The following is a 27,188-nucleotide window of genomic DNA, read 5'->3' as shown; positions in this document are numbered from 1 at the left end:
GGCCGGTTACCAGCTGCATTTTGTTTCCACCAGAAACGGAGTTGTTGCTGCAGGATGTTCTCCCCACGGCGACTCGGGCGCGGCCCGGTCACGGGCTCCCTGGGAAACGGGAGGGATGCGGTAGGCGTGGGGAGCACGAGATCCAGGCCCGGTACCCGGGTGAGGGGCGGGGCGGGCGGCCCAGGAGGGCCCCGCCCCCGCCCCGCCCCACCCCGCGAGGCCCCGCCCCCGCGCTCTAGAGCTGCGGCGCGGCTGGCGCCCGGCGCAGTCCCGGGACCCCGGGCAAGCGGGCGGTGGGTGGCCGCTGCGTGTCCTCCGCCCGCGCCGGGCATCCCTCGCGCGCTGCAGAGAGCGCAGAGCCAGTCCCGCAGCCGGATAGCCTCTCCCGCAGGCACACGCAGAAGCCCCCGCGGCCGCGGCCGGAGCTGGGGCACCTTCGCCCTGCGCGCTCCGGGGTCCTGCGCTGCGCCGCCCGTGCCGCCCCCGCGCCTCCTTCGCTGGGCGGGCGTGGGGAGAAAGAAGCGGCTCCCGAGTTCTGGGCGCTGCGCCCGGCTCGAGGTGCAGGATGGAGAGCAAGGCGCTGCTGGCCATCGCTCTGTGGCTCTGCGTGGAGACCCGGGCCGCCTCCGTGGGTAAGGAGCCCACTCCCCAGGAGGAAGGCGGAGAGCTCGGGTGCGGGCGGAGAGGAGCTGGAGGCGCGATCTGACTGGGAATCACAGAGCTGTAGAATTGGAAGGGACTTGACACTCTGTGTTCTTGCATTTCCCACTGGGGAAACTGAGGCTCAGAGACTGGCCCAGGGTTACCCAGCCAGCCGGTGTTCTCCGGTGCTCCAGCCCAGTTCCGTGACGCTGGTCTCCGCCAGGGAGCTCGGCTGGAGCGTGTCCCGCGGAGCCGACACACCCTCAGGCTCTCGGGAGGCGGGGGTGGGAAAGCGCCCGGGGCTGGCAGGCAGGAGGTGCCCCCGCAGGCGAGGACAGGCGGTGAAGCGTAGTCTGGCTGCGCGAGCATCCTAGCCCTGGCGCGGGGAACGAAGCCTCGCAGGGAGCTCAAGCCGGTCACCCGGGTCCCACCGTGCGCTCCGCTCTGCCTCTGCAGGAGCCGGTCACCCGGGTCCCACCGTGCGCTCCGCTCTGCCTCTGCAGGAGCCGAGCGGGGACCGGCCTGCTGTTCCCCCCGGGCTCGAATGCACGTGCGCGAAGTGAGGTCCGGAGGGGAGGGAAACTTTTTTTCCTTCCTCGGTGCAGGACAGCGCTCTCCTCTTAGACAGAAGAGGGGAAAACTGTGGCTTGTCCCGGGAGCTGTGACAACCTCCCCAAGTGTCTCCAAGTAACAGGCAACTTTCCTACGGAAAACTTTCAGCATCTTTCAAAGACCTTTGGTCCTTGGAGTAAGCGGATAATCGGATAATCGGAAGTTCAAGTTCTGAAAATCTACCCTGCGGGGCTTGGTACCTAGTTTTAACGCCACTCGCCACACTGTCTGCCACCTAAACCCTTCAGTTAGGAACACACACGCTCCTGATGCAATAGCTCTTTTCTCTTCTCTTCTCTTCTCTTCTCTTCTCTTCTCTTCTCTTCTCTTCTCTTCTCTTCTCTTCTTTCTCCGTCTTCTTTTCCAGATGATACCATTTTTCTGCAGCCATACTTGGCTGATTCCCAGATTTCCCCCCTTTGGAGGGCGAGAAAGGGGAGCGGGTCAGAGAAAGAAAAAAAAAAAGTCAAATAGTTCAGGGGAAAAAAAATCCTTGCATGGAAAGAAAAGAAGCACATGTCTTAAAAGACAGGCACATTCACATGCAGTACCAAGATCATCTGTCTACGGTGATTGAATTTTCTTAATAATGACTTGTTTCATCAGGGCCAGCCCCACCGTGGACACTCATTTGTCCCTGACAAGGACTCTCTCTCCCCCTTTATGGGAAGAGAATGACGGTCTGGAACATGTGGTTGTTCTGTATTCCACAAAGAAGTGAGTTGCTTTTAAGCCCAGGGTGTTTCTTAGTGCAGCAGTAGTAACCATAATCGGGTTGCCCTGAGTATAATGGTGAGCTTGCCCTCGTCGAGTGTGTTACTTGCTTAATTGGATTGGGCTGTAATTGGTGCCATCCAATTCTAGAGACAGAGGCACTGTTGTTTTTCCTTCCCGTCTTCGAGCTGGAAGGGTAACAGTGCCCAGATTAATTAATATTGGTCATGGGATTTGAACATAGAAAGGCTTTTTATTGAATAGTAGCATATGTACCTCTTACAGTTATTTCTTTAGAAATTTTTGAAGAGTAGAGCTCAAGCTTGCCAATGAAAATGAATGAAGCTTAATGGAGCAAAAAAAAAAATAAGTGTTGGTCTACAGATATGAATTTGAAGTTATTATCATTGATAGCCTTGTTGAATAGATTTTTGTTGTAGATGTGTCTCTAGAATTGTATGGGGGTGTCTTGGCTTCCTATGAATGAAGAACATACTTTTTCTAAAAAAAAATTTTTACATAGGAAAGTCTTTCTAGAGTGTGAGATCTATGGCAGTAAGTTTCAGGGATCTTCAAGAGTCTCTTATTTTGGCGGTGGGGTCGCCATAGCCTACTGAGAGCTGAGTCATTCTACTACCATTTTTCTTTCTCTCCTGTGAATGTGCCCATAGAATGGATTCTTTCTCGTGTGGGTTGTTGCGTGAGTTGTTTGTCATGTTTTCAACATGTTTCTCGACCTCGTGTTTCCCAGTCAGGTTTGAAATCTGTATTCATCCAGATGAATTGTTTTCGTTTTCCTTGTCTTAAACAAAGTGGGACTCCATTATGGGAAAGCTTTTCTTTTGCTTTTAAAAATTTGGGGTTTTTGTTTGCTTACTTTGAGGGCAGTTACTTCCTTCATGTTACAAAGTACTGTGCTAACTAACTGACCATGACTACCCAGACCAGTAGCTATCCAAGAGTGGCCCAGAGACCATGTACGATAGGGTCACTTGAAATGCTTGTTAAAAAGCAGATTTGTAGGCCCAGGGATATTCTGACACAGCCTGAAGTTTTAAGAACCACTGCACAAACAGTAAGTCAGGACCAGTGTACCAATGTCAATTCGTTTCTGAGATTTATTGATGTAAATTAGTGTCTAGGTTTTTTTAATTTAAAAAAACTGTGTTGTTGATCAACAAATCTACAATTATGTCAGCAGCCTATTTTGCACATCTGGGGAGGTGTGTGAGAACATGTGCAATCAATTGTTCCTTTTGCCTGCAGTTGTTCGCATAGGGGTCCACAGATTTAATGCATTGGATATTTGCACTGGATATTTGCTTATACTTTATTCACATTGTCTCATACTTGCTCATATTTGTTCATACTCCCTTATTTGTCCAACAAGGTCAATGCCAGTTTCGGCCTAGAGAGTCATTTGTTCTTAGTCGATGTGAGTTAGAAAGCTTGGGTGCTTGCCCAGCATCAATTGCTTTTTAAGCTGGTGTTTTGAACATCTTGATGTGTGTTAAGACCATAGCATAGTGGACAGATTTTCTTTCTCTGTTGCTTTTTCAACACCTGGTAGCTCTTCACATTCAGCTGACAGAGAACTCAGTTATCTTGCTGTGGAGTGACCCATGGCAAGGAATCTATGCCAGGGTATTTTTCTGGCTCCGAAGCCTTTAGGTAAAAGCAGGTTTCTTGTATTCCAAGCTTGGTGTCGGGATGAGCTCAGAGCTTTGATTAGTAAGTTGAGATTCCCCAGTTGTAATTAATTAGATTATACTTTTTTTCCTACTGCTTTCTGGAGACAAGTATATTCATATGAATATATGTATGAAATTGGAAAATGTTTTCTCTTCCTTCATTCCTCTGCCCAAGTTTTAATGTACAGTCTTTCTGAACCCTTGTTTCAGCCTTTACAGTTCAGTTACCAGAGGAGGGAAGCACACTAGAAAATTGATAAAGGAAAATGAGACAAGGTCATAGACGCTCTTACCCCCTCCAGGCTACATTGATGAACCATATAGAAATCTCGCTAAGTAGTATTCATTAATCAGCAATTTAGCCAAATGTGTACATCCTATGTTTTATAAGAAATGTCAGTGGGTCCTTTCCCAAGGGAGTGAGATCATCAGATGAAGGTTCATTTGATTTCAATGTCCCATATCCTTTTGTAAGACCTTGAAGTTGGCAATGCAGGAAAACAGGAACTCCACCCTAGGTCCCTGAATTGCAGAACTGTTGTGCTGGTTTATGACCATCTGCCCATTCTTCCTGTTATGACACAGCTTGTGAACTTTTACTGAGAATGGTGAAAAGTAAATTCCCAGTTTTATACAATGAATTGCTGAAGAGGCCTTTTAAAGTATAGAGGGTGCGTTGTTTATGGAAGGTGTTTCCTACTGGGTCTAACTCAGTGGCAACTACATTCATTTATTTAATTCGTTTTTAGGTTTGCCTAGTGTTTCTCTTGCTCCGCCCAAGCTCAGCATACAAAAAGACGTACTCACAGTTACGGCTAATACAACTCTTCAAATTCATTGCAGGTAAGGGTTCATTCTAGATTCAGATTTCCTGTGTTAAATAACTCATTGTTTATTCAGGGAAAAATAATTTCCATTACAGCAGAGTTACAATAGAGTTGTAGTAATTGTTTATAAGTGGTGAGGTTTCTAAGAACTAATGTAGTAATGAAAAAATAAGAAAGATCTTCCCTCAAAAATTCTGTTTTATTTTGCTGGTACTTTTTCCTACTACTCTCTGCCAACACACATACAAGCACGCACCCAACACACCAATAACCGGTTTAGCACCTAGCATATAGTAGACAATCAATAAATATTGAATGAATAATAATATTGAATGAAGTGGAGAGCATACTCTTAAGGAATAGAGTTGGAGAAGTTTTGGGCCATATTTATTATATTCAGTATGACTCTTGGACACCTTTTTAGCCCTTTCCAAGAATTTTATTTTATAATAAAAAAATTATGACTATACTAGTATACTAATTTAATATTTAGCCAATAATATTACTGAGTGTATGTATTGCATAGGTAATGCACCTCATGCTCTGGCTTGGTGTTCTGGAGTGTTTCTCCTCCCACTTGCTAGCAAGAAGTCATGCTATTGATTTTTCATAACTGGGGAAGTGGACCTCTTTGGCAAGAAGAAGAGGACTTTAAATTTTGCCTTCCAGCCCCTACCCAGGAAGGAATGATAGAAGACCTTGGGGTTTAATGTAGTAATCATGCCTGAAAGACCTGAAGGCTTCTTGGGACTAGTGTGTTTTTGGCAGAGACCATGACAAGTGGGGGTGATGTTGCCCTCCAAGAAGAGTGCCGAGGATCCAAAAGAACCTTGGACAGCTCATTGCCACTGCTCCACACTTGATGAGTGCCAGGTTTTTAGCAGAGTGACGCAGGTCTGTTTTAGATTACACAGTGTAGGGGATACCCCAGCCCCCTTATCAGGGGTAGGTCACCAATATCCAACCCTTGGGGAAAAAACATAGTAGCAGGTGCTATTTCTGTATCTTTACTAGTTCCAGACACGTTTCCCAATAGGTATTCTTTTAACCTGCCCTTGAAAACAAAGGTTATTTAAAATCTCCAAATATTCCACACTCCCTTTTAAAACTCTGCATAAACTTGTCTTGTGTTCTGAAAAAGCTATGGAGTATGTTAAAAGCAACTTCACTGATGTAGCCGCAACTTCATGGAGATTCCAAGTTCTCTGAATGAAGGGCCAACAATGTTACGTTCTTCTTGGTGTTGACTTCCTTGGGGCTTTCTCTTTTTGGGGTAGAGAAATGCTGTAGTACAAGTAATCTATGTTTTAACGCGGTCCTTAAAAGTCCTACAAGCCTCTGAGTTCCACTTCCTTCCTTCCTAACCTCGCCTCTTACTCTCTCCCTTGCTCACTCTGACTCGGCTACCCTGGCCTGGCTACCCTGGCTACCCTGGCTTCCTTGCTGTTCTTCTGCTAATATTCCAATGTGCACCCATCCAGGGCCTTTCCCTTTACTGTGTTCTCTTCCTGGAATACTGCTTCCCCCGATGTTCATGCGGCCAGCTTCATCAAGCCCCTCCCTCCAGAACTCTTCACGCTTTTCTTTGCATCTTCTATATTTTTCTCCACAGGACTAAACACCATGTTTTAAACCCTAAATTTTACTTATTTTTTAATTAGTTGTCTCCTCCAGTTAGACTGAGTTTCCATAAGGGTATCCATTTTTGTCTGATTCCTTTACTGCTCTATCCCCAGTCCTTAACAATGCTTGGCTCATAGTAGATGCTTAATAAATATTTGGTGAATGAAAGGATGCATTGTGTATTGGAAAAATCAGGCATCTCTATAAGTGACTTCTGAAGCTGAGCCCGTGGCTTTGTGTCACATGTCAGTCCAACCTGTCGTTGTTGGCAGAAGGCTTCGAATCTGTCTGTTGAGGAGTTTCTGTAAAGTTTGAGAACCAAATCTTCTGTTTTCTTAAAGACAGCCTGATAGCAGGGCACCTCACATTAATACTTCTCTGGAATTAATTTTTCAGAGGACACCGGGAGTTGGACTGGCTTTGGCCCAACAATCAGAGTGGCACTGGGGACAGGGTGGAGATAACAGAGTGCAGTGACAGCCTCTTCTGTAAGACACTCACAATCCCAAAAGTGATCGGAAATGATACTGGAGCCTACAAGTGCTTTTACCGGGAAACTGACTTGGCTTCAGTCATTTATGTCCATGTTCAAGGTAAGCGGTGGGATAGAATTCATTTCCCACGTCTATTTGCTAATTATAAAACACAATAGGTGCAGAGAAGAATTGCGTACAACAAAAGGCTGTCTGAGGGCTGTTTGCCAACTGGAATGTACAAAATTCTCTGCTGAGGCTTCCTCTGAGAAATAAGACTCATCGATGGGCTCTGGAACTTGGGCCCTGTTACTTCTCTTTTGCCCAATGAATTTGGTTCTGCTCTTTGTTTCCAAGGTAAATCTGTGTTCACCATTGGCAGTGGAGACTTATTAAAATCTTTCTGATGTTTAAGAAGAAAACCTGAAACTCTTGAAATCAAGGATGCTTTGGGGATGAATTACGGAGAGGTGTCTTGCGGAGAGATAAGTTATCTATAGCAGAGAGGAGATTTCCCCAAGAATGCATAGGGAAGCATTCTTGCCGGGGGCTCCGGAGTTTTTTTTATACATAGGAACTTTCTTTTTCTTACTTATACTTTATAAAAAACAATTCCTATACTTGTGTGCAAAGAAAGTGCTTCCAAGGGATTTTGGGGACAATATTTCTTTCCTTTGCTTGTTTGGCCTGAAATTATGGACAATATGCCAATCATTCTAGGATTTGCACGTTGGGACTCACACCACAGAGACTGACTTAAGATCCATATGCAATGTTACACGTATTCAGTATTTATAATATGAGTTATGCTTTCTTTTGTGTTTTAAAAATCTCATACTGTTCATTTTTCCTGCGGAAACCTAATGAGCTTAGTTTAATGAGGTATCTATAATATAATTCGGGGGAATGTAAGTGTTGCATCATACTTTGTTTGAATATACTGAAGATTTTTTTTCAGTGAAGATTAACTTTTAAGGACATTTTATTTACCCATTTATATGTCTCTTAAATCCCAGAGAATTTGAGGCAGATAAAGATGACTTGGACTTTTTTTCCAGAAGCAACTTTGACAGAACAGGAATTTCATCAGCTTTGGGAAACACACTTGCATATCGCCACTTACGTTTCACTGCAGATTGGTCAGTGCAGTGGACGAGTGGGGAGGGACTACGTCTAAATAACCTATGTCACTCCTGAATTGCACAACGTTTGAGAATTATTTTTGCCCAGAGTAAGCATAGTCAAAGACAGATTTCTGTGCCCTCCTCCTCCCCTCTGCGGGTTTCGAAAGAGACAAGGCTCAGATCTTGGAGAATTTCTGGCTCCTTTTGATCTGGCAGTCTTGGGAGATGAGACTCTCTCAGAAGATTGCAAGGATTTCCTGCTTTCAGCCTGTCTGGAAATACTGCAAGATGAACCTCTTCCATAATATCTCGTTATTTCCTTCTCCCTAAGTCAGGAAACTTGGAGACATGTGAAAATTCATTTCATGAGTTACAGTAAACATTTTATTTTGAGAGGATGGGTGGTTGTTTGGGTTTCTTTTGTTTATTTCCTTTTTTGGGGGGATACTGAAATAGAATTGATTTACTGAATGGCTTCAGTCTTACGTCAAAGGGTTAATTTAGCTTCCAAAGTCTTGCTCCGTAAGCAAGTTATGTAATTTTTCATAACATGTGGATGAAAGGTAGGCAATATTAAGAATCTCTAGTGCAGTTTATTTTTGAACACTACCCATCTTTGAGTATACCAGTAAATTCTGCTTTTTTATGTAAGCCTGGTATTGTAGGAGTTGGGCTGTCCGAGATTTTGGTCATGAAGTTTAACAATGGGAAAGAAAACACTGAAGTGTTCCCTATGGGCAGGCCTTTAATGTCCCCTCTGGTCTCCACCTTACTTCCCTAGTCTTTTGACCCCGATCCCCCCAGCAATGGATGGAGCCAGGAAGTGGGCTCTGGCCTCCTAACATAATGGCTGTGGCATGTGGTGGGCTAGATTGGCTGATTTTCTGTGCTTTCCAGCTGGGAAGGAAATCAAACTTCTGCTGTTGCAGGGAGTTAGCTGCCTTTGTGCCCTTTGTTTTAATTAACTCTTTCTTCACTTTGAGTGACGACCATCATGAAGTGCTCTGAAAATGCTTGATCAGATGTGTTGGGCGCAGCGATGTGAAATGTTCTCTCTCTGAGATGTCAAGCATGAGTCCCCTCCGTATCCTCTCTATCTCTGGGGAATGGAGTAGGTTCCCAGCAGGGTATTAACACTGCATGAGTCATGGTTTAGTTTTCTTCTCCATCTTTGGCATGGTGGCTTTTCAAAGTTTTGTCATCAAAGACATTAATGACTGCTGAATTTTTAAATTAAATGCAATAACTATTAAATATTATTTTATAAAGAATCACATCGCTAGTCTTCACAATCTTAATATGCCCACATAAAACGCTCTCTTAAATATAACTGAATTTGAAAATTGTTAGTTATTTCCTGTTAACTTAAAGATCCTTTGAGATCCATTAATTTGTTTTCATGGCATTTACATTATTTACCTAAAGAGAGAGAACATGAATTTTTTTAACATCAGTCAAACTTGTCAATAAAGTGTATCGATTTAACTTTAAATTTTAAAGTAAATTTTGAAAAAATACAATGATAAGTCTGTTAAAATGTGGACTCTATAGAATATATTCTACTTTTTGATGAACCTTGTAAGAGGAGGCTATTTCAATGGGTAGTTTTTTTTTCAAATTTTTCATACACACACACACACACACACACACACACACACACACACACACACACACTTCTCCTGTAGCATATCCTTGGAGCCAGATGTCTACCAGCAGACTAACCTGTGGATACTTTTGCTTGTGTGAGGTGTCATTTCCAATCATTCACTTCTCTGGTTGGAGTTTAGGAACCTGAAAGATGACCAACTTTTCTAGTAAATACCATTAACTCACTAACGGAACAAAATTTTCTTTTAGATTACAGATCTCCATTTATTGCATCTGTTAGTGACCAACACGGAGTTGTGTACATTACCGAGAACAAAAACAGAACTGTGGTGATTCCATGTCTTGGGTCCATTTCAAACCTCAACGTGTCACTTTGTGCGGTAAGTTACATCTTCTTCAACCATCTCTCAAGTTTTTATAATGTTAAACTAATATTAACATGGGTAGTTTGTTTAAAATATGATATCCACAATGAGCTTTAAAAGATCCTTTAGGAAGAGTCAGATAGCCATGAATGCATTCTTAGGAATAAGATAAATTTATTAGTGATCATTGTACATGGCTTTCATTTTTGGTACTGGATTAAATATTTGATATTTCTTTTTATTAACCAGAGGTATCCAGAAAAGAGGTTTGTTCCTGATGGTAACAGAATTTCCTGGGACAGCAAGAAAGGCTTTACTATTCCCAGCTACATGATCAGCTATGCTGGCATGGTCTTCTGCGAAGCCAAAATTAATGATGAAAGTTACCAGTCTATTACATACGTAGTTGCAGTTGTAGGTAAGAGGAAAGCTCCTTTCCGTATTATTAATATCAGACAATTAAGAGTGACTCCCAGGGGCAAGGGCAACATACGTAACCTAAACATCTGTAACCCCATAATATGCTGAAATAAAAAAAAAAAAAGAGTGACTCCCTATATAAAGGTCCTGGAGATTAAAGTATAGAGTAAAGGACAGGGATATTGAAAATACGTTAATTCAGGATATGGTGTTGGGCAATTCATTACAACTGCTCTTCTCTAACACATAAACCCATGAGCAATTGGATTTGTCTCCTTTCTTGCCTAGACCAAGGTTTAAAAAGAATTGTATTGTCGGAACCAATTTTATGAAAAATTCAATGTTCGAGGCATGGCTCAGTGTCAATTTTTTAAATGACACTTATTTTATGGAAAGTTCAGCAATTTGCTAAAGCTGGCCCCATTGGCCTAGGGCTACAAACCACTGAAATTTTACTATTTTTCTATCCAATGGGCTTCAACATCTTTGAAATCCCTGAAGGAAGTGCTTTGTAAATTTCTGTAGCCCATCTTCCTAGGAGCTACCAAGTATTGGTGAAGCTCTCAGGAAAAAAGGATGTGGCACATTTTTAAATTGCCTCACTTTTAAAATAATTAGTGACAAGTTATAGGTTTGTTTTCCCTCTCACTTTCTGTTTTTTCAATTGACTTGCTCCAGGGTATAGGATTTATGATGTGCTTGTAAGCCCCGCTCATGAAGTTGAGCTATCTGTCGGAGAGAAGCTTGTCTTAAATTGTACAGCAAGAACTGAACTAAACGTGAGGGTTGAATTCAACTGGGAACACCATTCTTTGAAGGTAACAGTAACAATTCAAAGCCAGACTTCCAAATACTATGATAATAAGCCCCAAAGAAGTTTGCTTGAGAGATAGGGGACTTTATGGCCAGATAAAATATAAGCGCCTGAAAACACACACACACAGACACACACACACACACACACACACACACGTGCGTACACACATATATTTTAAGAGAATTGCAGAACACACAGCACTCACAGAAAGATGAAATGCCAGGAACTCCGCCCACTCTGCTACAATCAGGCTGTGAATATTAGTTTTCTCCAGGTGATTACATCTTTCCATGTTATGTTATTTTTCTGTTCTCCAAAATGCTTGATCTATTTTCCCTTTAAGGGAGTTTCTCTTTAAGAGATACACTTTTCCTTGAACAGTGGTCATATTTGCTTGGGTCTCTGCAGTTTGTATGTGTCTCATTCTCACCTTGTGAGGTTTTTAAAATCCTCATTCAGCTGCTTCCATTTATTTCTCCTGGCACCGAATATATTTGTTGTCTGCATGATGTTAAAAGTTCTGGAGTCCCTATTAGAGCATTAAATAATGTTCGCCAAAGGCCAAGTCTTAATCTGGGGGGTAGCTAGAAGATATCGGGTAATGTCATGCTGGGCTTTGGAAGTTCAGTAAACTCTTCTTTTTAGGATCAACATAAGAAACCTACAAACCGGGAACTAAAAACCCCGTCTGGGAGTGAGATGAAGAAATTTTTGAGCACCTTGACTATAGATAGTGTCACGCGTAGTAACCAAGGGTGGTACACCTGTGCAGCCTCCAGCGGGCTGATGACCAAGAGCAACAGCACATTTGTGAGAGTCCATGGTAAGCTAAGTCTCCTTGGAAATTATTCTGTGCCTTGACAAGTGAGATAATTTAAATAAATTTAGATCACTTAGTGATTCTTACTTTGTTCATTCATAAGATACTTTCGAGTTCTTGCTGGGGAGGCCACATGACCTAGAGGTCAAGAGCATAGCTATGTGGTCAGAGACTTGGGTTCACATCTCAGCTTTAAGGATGAGATAAGCTAACATAGTAAGTGCTCACTAAATACTGCTTGTTACTGTTGCTGCTATTATAATTATTACTATAATAAGTAGAGTGCTTTTATCTAAGATATATTTTAAAATTTCATTTTATCGCAAGGCTGAGAGACCTACCTGAATAAGCAAGAGCTTTGTAAATTGGGGAAACATTTTGCAATGTCCTGTTGACCCTTGAACAACACAGAGGTTAAGGGCACTGAACTGAACCCCCGCAAAGTCAAAAATCCACATATAACTCTTGACTCCCCTGAAACTTAACTACTAATAGCCAGAAGCCTTACCCATAACAATCAGCCGATTGATGTGCATTTTGTATCTTCTATGTATTATATATTGTATTCTTACAATAAAGTAAGCCAGAGGGAAAAAAATGTTACTAAGAAAATCAGAAGGAAGCGAATATCTATTTGCTATTCATTAAGTAGAAGTGAATCAACATACAGGTCTTCATCCTTGTCATCTTCACATCGAGTAGCTAAGGAGGGGTTGTAAGAGGAGGAGTTGGTCTTGCTGTCTCAGGGGTGACAGAGGCGAAAGAAAATCTGCTTATAAGTGGACCCGCTCGGTTCAAACCTGTCTTGTTCAAGGGTCAACTGTAATTGAATTGGGGATTCAATGACTTTCTGTGGGGCTTTGAGTAAATCACTTTAATTTTTAATTTACTCTCACTCACATAAATGTCTGTTTAGATGATAATTTATATGGCATCCTACTTGCAAGCCTTGGTGAGGATTTTGGATTTTATAATACAGGAATGCATCAAAGGGTTTTGAGCAGAGAGAGACGCACTCTGGCTTATGTTTTCATAGGATTACTCTGTTATACAAAATACTTTAGGGACGTAAGGGCAGAAGTAGGGAGGCCAGTTAGGAGGCTCATTGCAATAACCCAGGTAAGAGATGGCGGGTGGCTTGGCCAAGGACAGTAGAGGTGGAGGTAGGAAGAAGGGATCTGATTCTGGATGTGTTTTGAAGGAAGAGTCAACAGGATCTGCTGATTGGTTCAATGGCTATGGGGTGTTAGGGGAAGGAGTGGGAGATGCCCGTTGCGCTGTAGCATGAGCAGCTGAGTAAATGGGACTGCTGCTTACGGAGACAGGGAAGTTTGAGATGGGAGTGAGATTTGGGGAAACAGTGTTGGGTATGTTCATTTGGAGATGCCCATTAAGCATCTAAGTGGAGATATTTAATCCATAAGCCTGGAACCCAGAGAAGTCAGGGCAGGAGATATAAATTTAGGAGGTGTGTCAATGATACTTTAAATCTGAGACTTGAGGAAGGTGTAGATAAAGAGAAGAAGTCTGAGGACTGGTGGCATCAACACATGGAGTGTGTGGAGGGTGTTGTAGGAGCAGAGGAGAAGGCGCACCCAGGGGTCCCTGTGGGACTTAGAGAAAGCTGTGCAGAGGAGCCAATGCTAGAATTGAGACTTGAGCAATCAGTAGGCTTGTGGGAGCACACCAGGGGGCAGAGAAAAGCAAATGCAGAGACTGGGGGTGTGCGAGAAGCTGGATTGTGACCCATAGGAAGGTAGGGACTATACCTACTCAGACCCCCAAGGTCTTTGTCTTTTCACTTGAAATGAAAAACGAAACCAAACGACTACAGTCAGTTGACATTGATGAGAGTAATTATTTTTATTCTGTTGCAGAAAAACCTTTTGTTGCTTTTGGCAGTGGCATGGAATCTTTGGTGGAAGCCACGGTGGGGGAGCGTGTCAGAGTCCCCGTGAAGTACCTTGGTTACCCACCCCCTGAAATAAAATGGTAACTACTGGGAATAAACGCGAAGCATTGTTTCACCTGAAAGCGAATCCCCGGATTGTTCTAATTCCTGAGAATTTCTTTTTTCCTAGGTATAAAAATGGAAGACCCATTGAGTCCAATCACACAATTAAAGTGGGGCATGTACTGACGATCATGGAAGTGAGTGAAAAAGACACAGGAAATTACACTGTCATCCTCACCAATCCCATTTCAAAGGAGAAGCAGAGCCACGTGGTATCTCTGGTTGTGAATGGTGAGTTCACTTGGTTTTCTTCTCTGGCCAAGATTTATGATGAAGGGTACGGTTCTGTCTCCCTAAACAGCCACGCCGCCCCCCCTTCCTCTCCTGCCGCTTCACCCGCGTCGTGGCTGGGCCTGTGTATATGAAGGGTGGTGGGGCTGAAATGAGACGTGACACAGTGTGCTCTAAAGAGGCCAAGTAAATGAGCTGTATGGTGTTCAAATGCGAGGGACAGTTGTCAAGCCTAAGTTACATCACTCTTGTTCCTCTCTCGTGGGGCGCACACCTGGTACACAGATGTGTAAAACTCTTCTCCCTGGATTTTGTGTGAAGCTTCTAGCTTGATGTTGTAGTTGATGTATCAGTGATGCTCAGGCACATTTCAGCTCTGAAGCCTTTTGAAGTTGACACCATTGGCTTGGTTGGAATCTTTTCTTTTTTTTTGACAGGAGTCTAACATCTGAGTCTGAATTTGTAAAGGGAAGATAATACGTTTTTGATTTAAGGATGATTTAGACTTCGTTTTCTCAAGCTGAAAGATACAAACAAATGTTTGGGGTTGGGGGGGAAGGATGGTGGTCAAGTGAGTGTGGGAGGTGCTAAGGTGATATAAACCAGGTTTCTTTATTGCAGGACTTCTCAGAGCCTTTAACATGCTAATGTATATTGCCATTCCTCAGGGGGAGAGATGCAAAGTATTCAAGATTTAGCAAATTTGTTTGACCAGAGCACTTTTTCCCAGAGCAAATCCATTCATATCTTGCTCCAGTTTGAGAAACGCTTCTCTGTTGTTGTTCTTGGTTCTCCCTACTAGCATGGCGTATTAAAACTTCAGGGTATCCTCCCGTGACATCAAGGTGCTTCCCCATGTGTCCTGATACTCCTCTGTATATCTGCTGAGCTTGGCTTCATTTCTTTTTTCAGGGCGTATTTTAAAGATAACAGGTTCCAGAAAGGTTGCCTAGAAGCAGCATAGGAGTGGGGGTTGGGGGAGGGGAGAGAAATTGGAGATCATGTAAGTAGGATGGGAGAAAGAAATGAACGCGAAATAAAGACAGAAAAATGGACAGTGACTAACCTCATTTCATCAATTCATGAAGTTAGTAAACATTTGATTCACTGTAGCACTTTCCTTGCTATATAAAATAAACATCAAAAGCAGGTCAAGTTTTGAAAGTATAATCTGAGCCTTTAGGTTGACAGCGTTAAGGAAATAGTTTTGTACTGATACCTTTGGAGCCAGAATAGAAAGAAAGAAAAAGGAGAGCGAAGTGGGGAGGAAGGGAGGAAGGAAGAAAGGGGGAGGGAAAGAGAATGAAAAGCTCGGCTGGTCAGCAGGGATGCACTCTGCAAAGATTGGCACCTTCCTTTATAGTGTAGTAGTGATTAAGTGTTTCAGTTCAGAAGTTCGAGTGTCTCGTTTGTTCCAGGTTTTGCCACTTATTAACTGGGTGACTTGGGCAAGTCATTTAACTTTCCTATGCTTCATTTTTCTTATTTGTGTCATGGGGACACTGACGGTGGTTGTGAGGATTAAGTGACTTAATGCGGAGCACTTGGAACCATCTTGGCGTGTAGTAAGCGTGTTTATCCTATTCCAGCTACTTTCTTTCTGTAGTCTCACCCTTGTCTTGCAAGACGGGGAGGACAGAGAGAACTATCTCTGTAATGCAGATGAGAAAAACTGAGGCACAGGCTTGTAAGACTTGCCTGAAGTCACTGAAGTTATTAGTTTATTATTATAATTAGCTTATTGTTAATTTTATGAGTATCACTAGAATTCAGATCTGTTTCCAAGGCTAGATGTTCTTTGCAAAAGAAAGTGGGGGCACTTTCCGAAGTGTCAGCTTTGGTTGCTGAAATCCTCTACCTCCCATTCTTCAAAGCTGATGGGTAATTCAAACGTGGTTTTTCCTGTGTTCAGTCCCACCCGAGATTGGTGAGAAGTCTCTGATCTCTCCCGTGGATTCCTACCAGTACGGCACCACCCAAACGCTGACGTGCACAATCTACGCCATTCCTCCCCCACACCACATCCGCTGGTATTGGCAGTTGGAGGAAGAGTGCCCCAGCAAGCCCAGGTGAGCAGGGCCACGTGCTCTTCTTGTCCTGCTGTTTTGCATTTCGTATAGTCAACCTATGCTGTGCCTCCATTCTAAGCCTACAAGGCTATCCCTAAGAAAGTTTCCCCTCAAGCGGTACTCTACATCTCCTTCCTTCTTTCTCTGTGTCTTAAATTTTAGGGGATGTCTTTGCCCAGGGTATCCCACTTTGAGATTAGCTAGGTTTCTCTTTTTAGGGTAGCCCTTATGTACACTTTTCCACATGCAGGCTGATTTGCTCAGTTTGCTAAGTGCCCATCTTTGATTTTTCTCCTTGTACCGATCAACCGGTGAGGACCACATCGCTGCTGCTTGTCTGTGAGAAGGTCCATCTCTCGGAGGAAGTGCTGATGGGTGTGAGGCGGTGATAGACCCAGCCTCAGCCCTCTGCGTCTCGGTCCCAGCTTATCATGTCCCAACACAAGTCCAGACATCCTCAGGGAAAAGCACAACAGCGACAGCCAACCCACCACCACCCTAAGCAGTCCACTTCCTGTTGTTGTTTTCGAAATGGCCACTACTAGTTTCTTTCTCAATTTGCAGACCATTTCCTTCACAGAGGCCATGGTCCCAGAGACATGACTTTAAGAAGCCCAATGGCTTCTAAGTTTCCTTGCTTCCTTTGAACTAATTTAACTTGAATTGTCTTGTCGATCCAATTTATGAATGAATGTTTGTTCCCAGAATAGCTGCTTCCCTCCTGTATCCTGAATGAATCTACCTAGAACCTTTTCCTTCATGGCCGGGGCCTATTTTTATGTGGCGCCAAGTCTGGTAATGTGGTCAGCTACACTGAAAGTTATTTCTAAGAACAGAATAACCAAAGTCTGATTCTTTTCCTTGCTATTTATTTGAACTAAAGAAAAATCGAATTGTAACATAATCTGTATGTCCTTCTTATAGCCAGGCCGTCTCAGTGACAAACCCGTATACTTGTAAAGAATGGAGAAGTGTGGAGGACTTCCAGGGGGGAAATAAAATCGAAGTCAACAAAAACCAATTTGCCCTAATTGAAGGGAGAAACAAAGTGAGTTTGAAGTTTTTTAATCTCAAAATCTCTCTGTCTCTTTCGTGGAAGGATGCAAGGATGGTGCAATCACATATGAGACATATTTAGAGATTAATAATCAAAGAGTCTGGATAATAAAATTCTAGCATTTTAAGTCAATTTGAAAGCAACATTGACTTTTAACAGTACCATTAACGTATTGATAGCTTATCAGAGAAAAGTGAAATATCCATGCCATTCAATCATACGTCTGTGTAAAGTGATTCTGATTTTATAAACATGAGAAGGAAGAAATGTGTATTGTTATATTAAAGCACATCATTAATTTCATGGTCTCCAAAGCTCTTTTTGTATAATGTTTGAGCTACACAGCAGCATAATTATACACATTGACTATCTTTAATCTGAAAATCTGAAATCCGAAATGTTCCAAAATCTAAGACTTTTTGAGTGCTGACATGATGCTTACGCTCAAAGGAAATGCTCATTTGAGCATTATGAATTCTGGATTAGGGATACTTAACTGGTAAGGATATAATGCAAATATTCCAAAATCTGAAAAAAAGCCACAAAAACCCAAATCCAAAACATTTTTGGTCCCAGGCATTTTGAATAAGGGATACTCAGCCTGTAATTGCATCAATTTGAGAGTGGTCAGTGGGGAAGTGAGAGTCGGGTAGGCAGGTCGGAGCAGTTGCGGAGACTGCTGGGTTTGAGTCTGAGTGCATTTGTGCAAACACAGCCTGCATTGTTTACGGCCTGGGACTTGTTTTTTTTCCCACAGACCGTAAGTACCCTTATCATCCAAGCGGCAAATGTGTCAGCTTTGTACAAATGTGAAGCTGTCAACAAAGTCGGGAGAGGAGAGAGGGTCATCCCCTTCCATGTGACCAGTAAGTGTGCTTCTCTGGAGGGGTGGGTTGGGTCCCTCCAACAGTGGGTAGTGGGATTACTTACTAGCTGTGGAATTCTCTGTTGTCCTTGCCGCTCATGTGAGGGGCATGGCGTTTAGGATGAGAACTTGGATTGGTAATTGATGCTTTCATTCATGAATTAAATGTTCATAAATTAAACGTTCATAACTCCTCAGCTGTCTCCTGGGCTTGTGTGAAGTCAGTACATCCGGCTTCACTGGAGAGAGAATGGTTTCACAGATGACTTAAGCCGCCAGTTCTATGTCACATTTATGTCTTGGCCATCAGAGTCTGGCACTGTGCATGGCTCATGAGCTTCAGTAGACACTGGTGAGCTTGCTGCTTGATGAGGTTGGCATTTCTGGAGGCAAATGGAATGGCACAGGAGCACGGCCCTACCAGTGCTGCTGATCTTACCTATGCACTTTAATTTTATGGATAAGCCTTTGCCAACCATACTGAGTAAAATATTTTAGTCTGGGCTAATTGGTTGGAATAAATGCAGCTTTAATGGTGTTGAGTGTTTTGTGTTAATGAGGAACTAAGTTTTTAAAAATTCTATATTATGATTAGATACTCTGCTTTGGATTTTTTTTTTCTTATCCTCAACACTGTGCTTAGAGCTCATAGTGGAGATGTGATAAATATTTGGGGAATTCATTTACATTTTGGTCAAATAATACATTTTTGAGGACCTGGATCTAATTTGGTTGTCTCCTCATCATCGTCTGAGAGTGCTAGAGCCTCACTTCTTTTGGTACTTTTTAGAAGTCTGAAGGCAACAAGAAAACGATGCTGTGTTGTACCAAGTTAAATCACCATCCTCTAAGTATGGGCTTTGCATTTCAGGGGGTCCTGAAATTACTTTGAAACCTGGCACCCAGCCATCCGAGCAGGAGAGCGTGTCTTTGTGGTGCAGTGCAGACAGAACCACGTTTGAGAACCTTACGTGGTACAAGCTTGGCTCACAGGCTCTGCCGATCCACATGGGAGAGCTGCCCACGCCTCTTTGCAAGAACCTGGATACTCTTTGGAAATTGAATGCCACCATATTCACTAACAGCACAAATGACATTTTGATCATGGAGCTCCAGAATGCATCCTTGCAGGACCAAGGAGACTACGTCTGCTTTGCTCAAGACAGGAAGACCAAGAGAAGACACTGTGTGGTCAGACAGCTCACAGTCCTAGGTAGGGAGGCGACTCCTGATCGTTGTCCCAAGGCAGTTGGAATGCCTTAAACGTAGTGCTTTCAGGTGCTGCGCAAAAATTACCATCCTCTAGGAGCTTATGAAGTAGACTGGAACACATTTATCTTATTCACTGAAAGTCCCTGAGGCAGAAAAAAGCTAATAAAGGTGAAATGATATATTAAAAAAAGAAAATAACATGGTTCCTTTTAACCCCGATGATGGGGTAACTCAAGTATATGCAAAGTTTTAGCTCGAAACTGGGAAATTTCTGCCTTATTCTTGAGCATTCATTTATTTAAAGAGTATTTATTTGTGGAATGCCTACTATAAACTAGGAGAGTTCCAGAAGTTCACAGTGGTGAACAAGATGGGCAGGATGAGAACATAGGCAACCACTGGGCTGTCAGAGCACAGCGAGGTCTCCGTGTCCATAAGGACAGAGATTGGTCTCTGTTTTGCCTCCTGCTGTAGCTCTAATCATGGAACATGGCAGCATATACTACCTACTGTGTGAAGAGTGGGACGATGGGCTGAGCTTAGGACCTAGAAGAGTCATGGGAAGGGTACTACACTCTGCGCCTATACCTCTGGGTCATCCCATGTGGTCAACTATAGCTCAAGGTCAATGGGATGATAATTTCAGTGAGCACATAGTTTTGTGAATTCCCCATGGAGCCACTCTCTACAGTTTGTCCAATCTTGTGCCTTGTGCTAAAATTGGGGACAGCTATAGATCTGTCTCTGGGGCAGTCAGGCAAATTTGGGGAGTTTCTCTTTGTGCCATCTCTCTCCATTTTCTTCTCCTTTTAGTGTCCCTTCCTGCTTCCTATGATGTGTCCTCTGTTTTTTACTGTTAGGAAGAGGAACTGCCCAGGTAAATTTATCTATACCACAGTTTCAGAGGAATAATATTTTCCTTAGAGGCCTTGGTATATTTTACAAGATATCCTCTGACAGATACTAGCATAAGGTTTGCTAGCTTTAAGACTCAGGTGTCAGAGGAAGAGATATTTTGGGGTTAAATCATCCCCAGGACTCTGCAAATCACACCACATGTATGACCATGGACTTGTATTGCCATTGGTGGCTGGTCTGGTTTCAGAGCAATGAAGAATTCAGAAAGAGATTGTGAAGGAGACTCCCAGCCTTGCCATGCCCAGGAAATATGTGCTTACAGTTAGCTGGTTTGCTTCCGTAAGGACTTGGAACTTTTTTCCTAAAATCTATTCTTAGAAGTAGGCCAGAGTCCAGTACGTTTGCTTAAACCCTAATGTAGCACACTGTTGAGGTAATCTCATTTCACTACAGCGTTCAAGTGGGTTTCTTCAGCATGATTCCTTTGGATGTTCAGTTGATTTGGACATGATACTTCCACAGCACTTTGGTGATTTGGGGAAAGGGGAAATCTAAAGTTTTCCTGTACATTTAAACAAATACTCATGGGCTTCATCTTCTTTAAATCCATGACTTTCCTTAGAGTGGTGTTTGGTTTGTTTGTATTTTAGTGGAAATAGCACTGGACCAGTCTTTCAGATTCGGCAGATACAGTGAACAGTTTGACTGTTTACTTACTTATAGGGACTTGGACAAGTTGTTTAACCCTTCCTGAACTGCAGTTATTTCACCTTTAAATAGTGCTAATAGTCCTGTTCAGCCTGTCACATAAGATTGATAGTGAAGAACAAAAATTATATAAATTGAGTTTTGTGAAAATTGCCAAATAAATACAAGGTATTCTTCATTGAATTACACTGACGTTTGGCACTTTCCAAGAAAAACATGGAGAGTTCTAGGCTATTATTGGTTAGCACTTTCATGGGAGGAGAGTTTCCCCCTTGAGAAGTCATGTCTGATTAGAGGGAAAATCCATAAAGGTGATCCTGAACCTTTATTTTGTGATGTGATTACATTAATCACATGTGATGTGATTATTTTGGTAGTGATTCGCTAGAATCACTACCGCGAATGTTCGAAGACACGCAGTAATCTCTCTCAACCTTCTGACTTGTTTCATTTAACTTTGCCCAGTGGCCAGTGGTGCTGTTATCAGCCTCTGTGTATTTTCAGCTTAGTAAATCAACAGGTTGCTGTTTACTAAGTTTAAACTGTTTAAAAATTTCCTGATATGAAAATCATTCCATGTTATAACTATATGTTCCATGATTTTCTTTTTATGTGCCTAGAGCGCGTGGCACCCATGATCACAGGAAACCTAGAGAATCAGACGACGAATATTGGTGAAACCATTGAGGTTTCGTGCATAGCATCTGGGAATCCTCCTCCACAGATTACCTGGTTTAAAGATAATGAGACCCTTGTGGAAGACTCAGGCAAGTAGAACTTGTTTATCTCTCATTGGTCGCAGAATTTTCCCAGGGGTGTTACCTAAAACCCATATCATTTCTTGATTTGTTTTGAGGTTAAAAAGAAAAGTAGTATTAGTGTATACGGTCTGGCTCATTTCACAGACTTGGATTCGGAATATTTGGAGCCTTGTTGAATTTTCAAGGAAGCCTCTTGGGAGATCAGTCAGCAGTAGATCCTATGCGACTCTTCAAAGTTAGATAATAGCCCCAGATGAAGGGCAGCATTTATGTTTTAAAAGCTTTCTTTGGAAAACTCCACAGATCACATCATTATAAATAAGAATAATCATTTTCCTCCCGTCTTAGGCATTGTGTTGAAAGACGGGAACCGGAATCTTACCATCCGCAGAGTGAGGAAGGAGGATGAAGGCCTCTACACCTGCCAGGCATGCAGTGTTCTGGGATGTGCAAAAGTAGAAGCATTTTTCATAATAGAAGGTCAGTGGGGAATCATAGACACATTGGGTCTGTGATTAGTTTGTGCTTATATATACCCATACCCTTTGGGTGGGACGACTAGAGGTGGTTTTTAATGTTCTTTGTACTTTGTAAATTTTCTGCAATAAGTGTATATTCTTTTAACCAGAAAACGTAATTAATGTTGTTTTAATTCTGCTGGGATCACATTTCCTAGCCTTACAGTTCTCATTATGGAAAAATTCTTAGCCAGGAGAGATGACTATCCTCCTCTCCCTGATTCTTTGCTTGAACGGCTCCATTAACTTGTAGAAATGATACCTCTATATTTATTTGGAAAAATATTAGAATCGCTGCCTTGTCATGAAGGTAAATGCTATCCGATAGTCACGAGGGTTCAAAGTTTTCATTGGACCAAAGATAATTAAGATTCACTTGTGAACAATAGACCATTGCTTTTCTGAAATGGAAAATTTTTGTTTCTTATCCAAATATGAAAGAAAACCTGTGTGTATGTGCAGGAGTGATGTGAAATCTGGCATTTTCTCAGATAGGAAAAGTAATTTGTGACAGAGTATTTTATCTTAAGAAGTGTATTCCTACGTGTGTTTTTTATAACCCACCAGGAGAACAATAACACAGTATTGTGTGGGTGAAGGAATGGTATGCAAGGGAGAGGAAGAGGGAGGGTGATGGAAGGGAGAACTGATGGATTTCTATGAGCTCATCCTAACTTGTCTCTCGAAGTCTAGATTTTGGTCCCTTTAAGCTGTCAAATCTGTGTTGCCAAGTATTGCATCTAGATATGTTGTCATGTTTTCAAATCTGTAGGCATATGACCATTTCATAAACCACACTTGCAAATAAAGATTTCAAAGGGCATGGCAGTTTTGTCATTTCCAAAGTGATTCGTGTTTTAGGGCAAATCCTTGGGGGGATGTCCAGATTCTCGCTGGTGCTCTGCCTCACCTGGTAGCTGTCTGCAGCTGGTTACAGATGCTTAACTAGGTAACATTGGCCAGACATTATTGTCACTGCTTACCTGGAGAGAGTACTAAGAAGGGAAGACTTCCACTAGGTTCCCAAAGGTTATATGAGAATATTTATACACAAACTTACATAGAAAATGGACTCTTTGAACTTTGTACTCTCTATATAGAAATGGGCTTCTAATCTCTATGTGTAAATGAAGAATTTCTTCGCTAGGACCACCAAAGAAACAAAATCCACTCCAAGCATACTTGGTGCTCGTCTCTCAACAGTTAACTCTGATTTTGCTAACTAATTTATTACTTATCTTTTGCTCTCTGGAGGCTGCGGGGCAGGGGGCCGCTCTCACAGTTTGTGGGCTGTTTTGATCCACCCTGCACTCTTCTGATGGGAGACCCCCAAGTGGTGACTGTTTCCTTATCACCTCTTCGCTAATCACTCTTAGTGGAAAACCTCCTTCTGCATTTGATTTCTCCTGCTCAGAGCCATCCTCCCGAGGCCTGAGCATCTGTGGTTTTCTTTGCTGACTCTAGTTTTCTTTTTTTTTTTTCACATGTGGTTTGAAACTCCTATTAACAGGCTATGCATCTCATGCTCATCTCAGCTCTCTCGCTTTTCCTCACTCTGGCTCTTGCCACACAGGACAGGGTGGTGTACGTAATTGTTAGCTCATGTTGGACAGACCTTGTTTAAGCCTTGACTGAACCACCGACTAGCTGTGTGTCCTCCATCAAGTAGCTTGACCTCTCTGATCTTCTGTTTCTTCATCTAAAAACTGAGGGTTGAGAAGATTAAGGGGGAAGATACATTTAAAGAGATGAATGCATAGTAGGTATGTGGTCATCAGTAGCTCTCTGGTCAAAGGACTTCATTTATTTCCCTACTTGATTTCTTATATGACCCTTTTACAAACTCTGCACAGTTCAAAACGTTGACTGTCAGCGTAAAACCACGCTTTTATTTTCCTGAAATAGAAATACTTTTCTTCTCTGTGGAATATGATCTGTTTTCTTCCCATCGAAGATTGTTCTTTCTCTAAACACTTTCTATATTCGTCTTTTAAGACCTTAATACTTATATCCTTAATTGCTTTATAATTTTATTGTTGGAAGTTTTTGTGGGCAATGTTTGGCAAGTTTTAAATTTGCTGTTAAGAATTCTGTAGACTCCATCCAAGTTGGGGGTGTGTGACTATTATCTGCTAGGATTTTTCCAAATTTCCTAAGGGTTTCAAGAGATCTTGATTTAGTGTTGCACTTCATCATCTTATATCAAAAGATATAAAGGTCCAGCTGTTGATGCACATTTGCTTGTGTCTTTCCAGGTGCCCAGGAAAAGACGAACTTGGAAGTCATTATTCTAGTAGGCACCGCGGTGATCGCCATGTTCTTCTGGCTCCTTCTTGTCATCGTCCTACGGACCGTTAAGAGGGTAACAAAATAATTTCCCTTCTGTCTCATGCACATTGGTTTTCATGATTAATGAAAGCTGACTGGGGTTCTTTGAGTTGTTTCTTCCCATTGTTACTGGCTCAATGGGAGCATTTTTATTTCAATACAATAACATTCTTGCCCACTTTCTTTTGGCCGGACCTCAGGGCTTTAATTGCTAGAAGCCACTAGAGGGGAAAAGGACTTGGACTGTCTAGTGTAATTAAGATTTAAAAACTTAATTCTGAGCTCCTTTGGGGGATAAAGGGCCACTAGGAGCAGGATTATAATAGGAACACTCTCAAACTCCATGAGTTTTGTTGGAAAATGAGACATCAGGAGTGAGGCCCCTCTAAACAACAATAACAAGCACACAAACAACAGGCAAACAACAGGGTGTATGTGACTGGAAAGATTGATACTTTCCAGGCCAATGGAGGGGAACTGAAGACGGGCTACTTGTCCATCGTCATGGACCCAGACGAGCTGCCCCTGGACGAGCACTGTGAACGCCTGCCCTATGATGCCAACAAATGGGAATTTCCCAGAGACCGGCTGAAACTGGGTGCGTTTTTCAACTGATACTATTAATAATCTGATGTTGGGTTTACGAGGCCATTTCTTCTTTCGTTAAGATGATGATAAACCTAGTCTATTCAGATGTTGGATTCTGGTTTAGAAATATTAATTTCATCTCTTAAATGTGGGTAATCCTTCAGGTAGCCACTTAGAGGTAGGATCCCTGAATAATCCTCCAAAGCAGGACATTTAGAGTGTGAAGGGGAAATTATTAAATATTAAGCCAGGACAAGGGAGCGAAGTGGACTACTCATGTTAAACTGGGAGGTACGGTCACCCCATCTAATCGGAATCTCTGCATGTCACTTTGGTGGTGTAATAATCCAAGCCTGTTTTGTTGTTGCCATTCTTGTTGACTCTAGGCAAGCCTCTTGGCCGTGGTGCCTTTGGCCAAGTGATCGAGGCAGATGCCTTTGGAATTGACAAGACAGCAACTTGCAAGACAGTGGCCGTCAAAATGTTGAAAGGTAAAAGGCAGCATTATATGGTGGTTTATCTCTCTCTCTGTTTTATCCAGTCTTTAAACATGATGCAAGGCTTGTATCAGTGGCTCTGCCCTTAGGTGGGCCCACTGGCCAAGCATGTGGCCAGCCTATATAATGCCCCTGTGCAAAGTGGATAAAGGATCCTCCTTTGTAGCCTCGTGCCAGGGTGCACGGCCTGGCAAGCAAAGGTGGACGGGGGTTTCACCTACCTTGCCTGGGTGCCCTTGTGTGTGGTTCAGCTGACATAATTGTGCTTAGTGGTCCTAATTATAGGAAAAAAAGTACTGTGGTTATATTTAAATTATTTCTTAGTGTATTGTGGTGTAAGATAATTATAGACCATCTAGAAACGTGGAAAGGAAGATAGAATGCAAAAACATGTTCTCCAGAATTGGAATATGTAAAAGATTTTCATATATAAAAGATAATAATTTTCAAAAAAAGAATGATTGTGCTAGGAAAAAAAGGATTATGGGTGATTTTTTACAAAATGAAAAGCTTTATAAAAAATTATTAGTCCTAATAGTAATGGAATTCTGGTCTGGCTGTTTTAATTTTGTGAAGTGAGGCATACAAAGCTCTTTGCTCCAACTGTGATGTGCTTTCATTGATGAAGACAGTGCTACTGAACCATTGCCAAGAGGTCTCCTGCATTTTGAAGCCATCTCTCCTTTTGCCTTTTCTCTGTGTGGCCAAGGGAGTATGTAATTTGGAGGTGGCTCATCAGGGCCTGAGGTGTAGACCATGCCTGAGATTGGAGGGAAGTGTAGCAGAGTGTGCAGGATCAAACACACGGTCTCAGTGCTATCAGCCTCGTGTGCCAATTGGCCTTGCCAGCTGCCTGAACAGATTGGCACAGACCGGCTGGAACATTCAGTATAGCCTCTGAAACCCGAGGATATTTAATACACGGTGTTGCTTCCTTATGGGGAAGCACTGAAATGATCAGACCCTAACAAGCATAGTAAACCTGAAATATAAAAATCCAGTTTTATAAAAGAGGAGAATCTGGGCACGATCCCATTGCAGATGTATTCTCTACTTCGTAAAAGACTTCACAATGGATTCCTTTTAATATCAAACCTTCTGGCTTTGCTTAAAGTGAGAATTGTATTTGAAATTAGAAAATAGGATTTATACTTGACTTTGAGGAAATGCACTAGTCTGTAAATTAGGCCACAGCTGTGTTACCCCGAAGGGTACGTTGCACAGTGGCATGCGGCGGAGAGAGGGGCATCAGTCATCCTAAGGTAATGCCCACACCAGCGACTTCCCTCTTTGCCCTGTATTTGTAGAGGGTGCAACGCACAGTGAACACCGAGCCCTCATGTCTGAACTCAAGATCCTCATTCACATCGGCCACCATCTCAATGTGGTCAACCTCCTCGGTGCCTGCACCAAGCCAGGAGGTGAGTAGCTGTGCATGGTTGGGGTCGCCTAATTGTGACATGTGCTTATCCGCTGGTATTCGAGGGAAACCACCTAACTCCCATGGCCTTGCTTCGCTTAACTTAGAATACTTTGCAGGTCCCTAGATATAAATAGATTTCATGGAGGTTTAATGGGCACTATAGTCAAACTATTCTAAAACATCCTCTGAATTAAAAAATGTCACACCACTATGATATAGTTTGCCACTGTGTAATAGATGTTCAGATGAGGAAATTAAACTCCCCAAAAAACTTGAAAGCAAAGGACTTAAGAATAGTCTGCCCCAGAATGGAGTCCTCTTAT

The 27,188-nt window shown here is 42.5% G+C and overlaps 1 protein-coding gene across 1 annotated transcript in view; it reads left to right on the top strand.

The window, feature by feature from the left end:
- The first annotated feature begins 266 nt into the window (after window positions 1-266).
- KDR (kinase insert domain receptor) overlaps window positions 267-27,188 on the top strand; it is a 43,661-nt gene continuing 16,739 nt past the window's right edge. Inside the window, exons 1-19 of the mRNA XM_012641119.1 lie at window positions 267-632; window positions 4,409-4,502; window positions 6,506-6,702; window positions 9,564-9,694; window positions 9,929-10,097; window positions 10,778-10,917; window positions 11,562-11,739; window positions 13,614-13,728; window positions 13,818-13,981; window positions 15,894-16,050; window positions 16,975-17,098; window positions 17,865-17,973; window positions 18,844-19,185; window positions 21,371-21,517; window positions 21,860-21,991; window positions 24,285-24,391; window positions 24,820-24,955; window positions 25,332-25,436; window positions 26,750-26,863. Coding sequence (XP_012496573.1) covers window positions 566-632; window positions 4,409-4,502; window positions 6,506-6,702; window positions 9,564-9,694; window positions 9,929-10,097; window positions 10,778-10,917; window positions 11,562-11,739; window positions 13,614-13,728; window positions 13,818-13,981; window positions 15,894-16,050; window positions 16,975-17,098; window positions 17,865-17,973; window positions 18,844-19,185; window positions 21,371-21,517; window positions 21,860-21,991; window positions 24,285-24,391; window positions 24,820-24,955; window positions 25,332-25,436; window positions 26,750-26,863 — 2,728 coding nt within the window. The 5' untranslated portion in view covers window positions 267-565. The remainder of the gene's footprint in view (window positions 633-4,408; window positions 4,503-6,505; window positions 6,703-9,563; window positions 9,695-9,928; window positions 10,098-10,777; window positions 10,918-11,561; window positions 11,740-13,613; window positions 13,729-13,817; window positions 13,982-15,893; window positions 16,051-16,974; window positions 17,099-17,864; window positions 17,974-18,843; window positions 19,186-21,370; window positions 21,518-21,859; window positions 21,992-24,284; window positions 24,392-24,819; window positions 24,956-25,331; window positions 25,437-26,749; window positions 26,864-27,188) is intronic.

The sequence above is a fragment of the Propithecus coquereli genome, unplaced genomic scaffold, assembly GCF_000956105.1.
Source record: "Propithecus coquereli isolate 6110/MARCELLA unplaced genomic scaffold, Pcoq_1.0 Scaffold162, whole genome shotgun sequence".
Taxonomy (NCBI): Eukaryota; Metazoa; Chordata; class Mammalia; order Primates; family Indriidae; genus Propithecus; species Propithecus coquereli.
The sequence above is the reverse complement of the archived record's forward strand: the minus strand, read 5'-3'. Positions and strand labels throughout refer to the sequence as shown.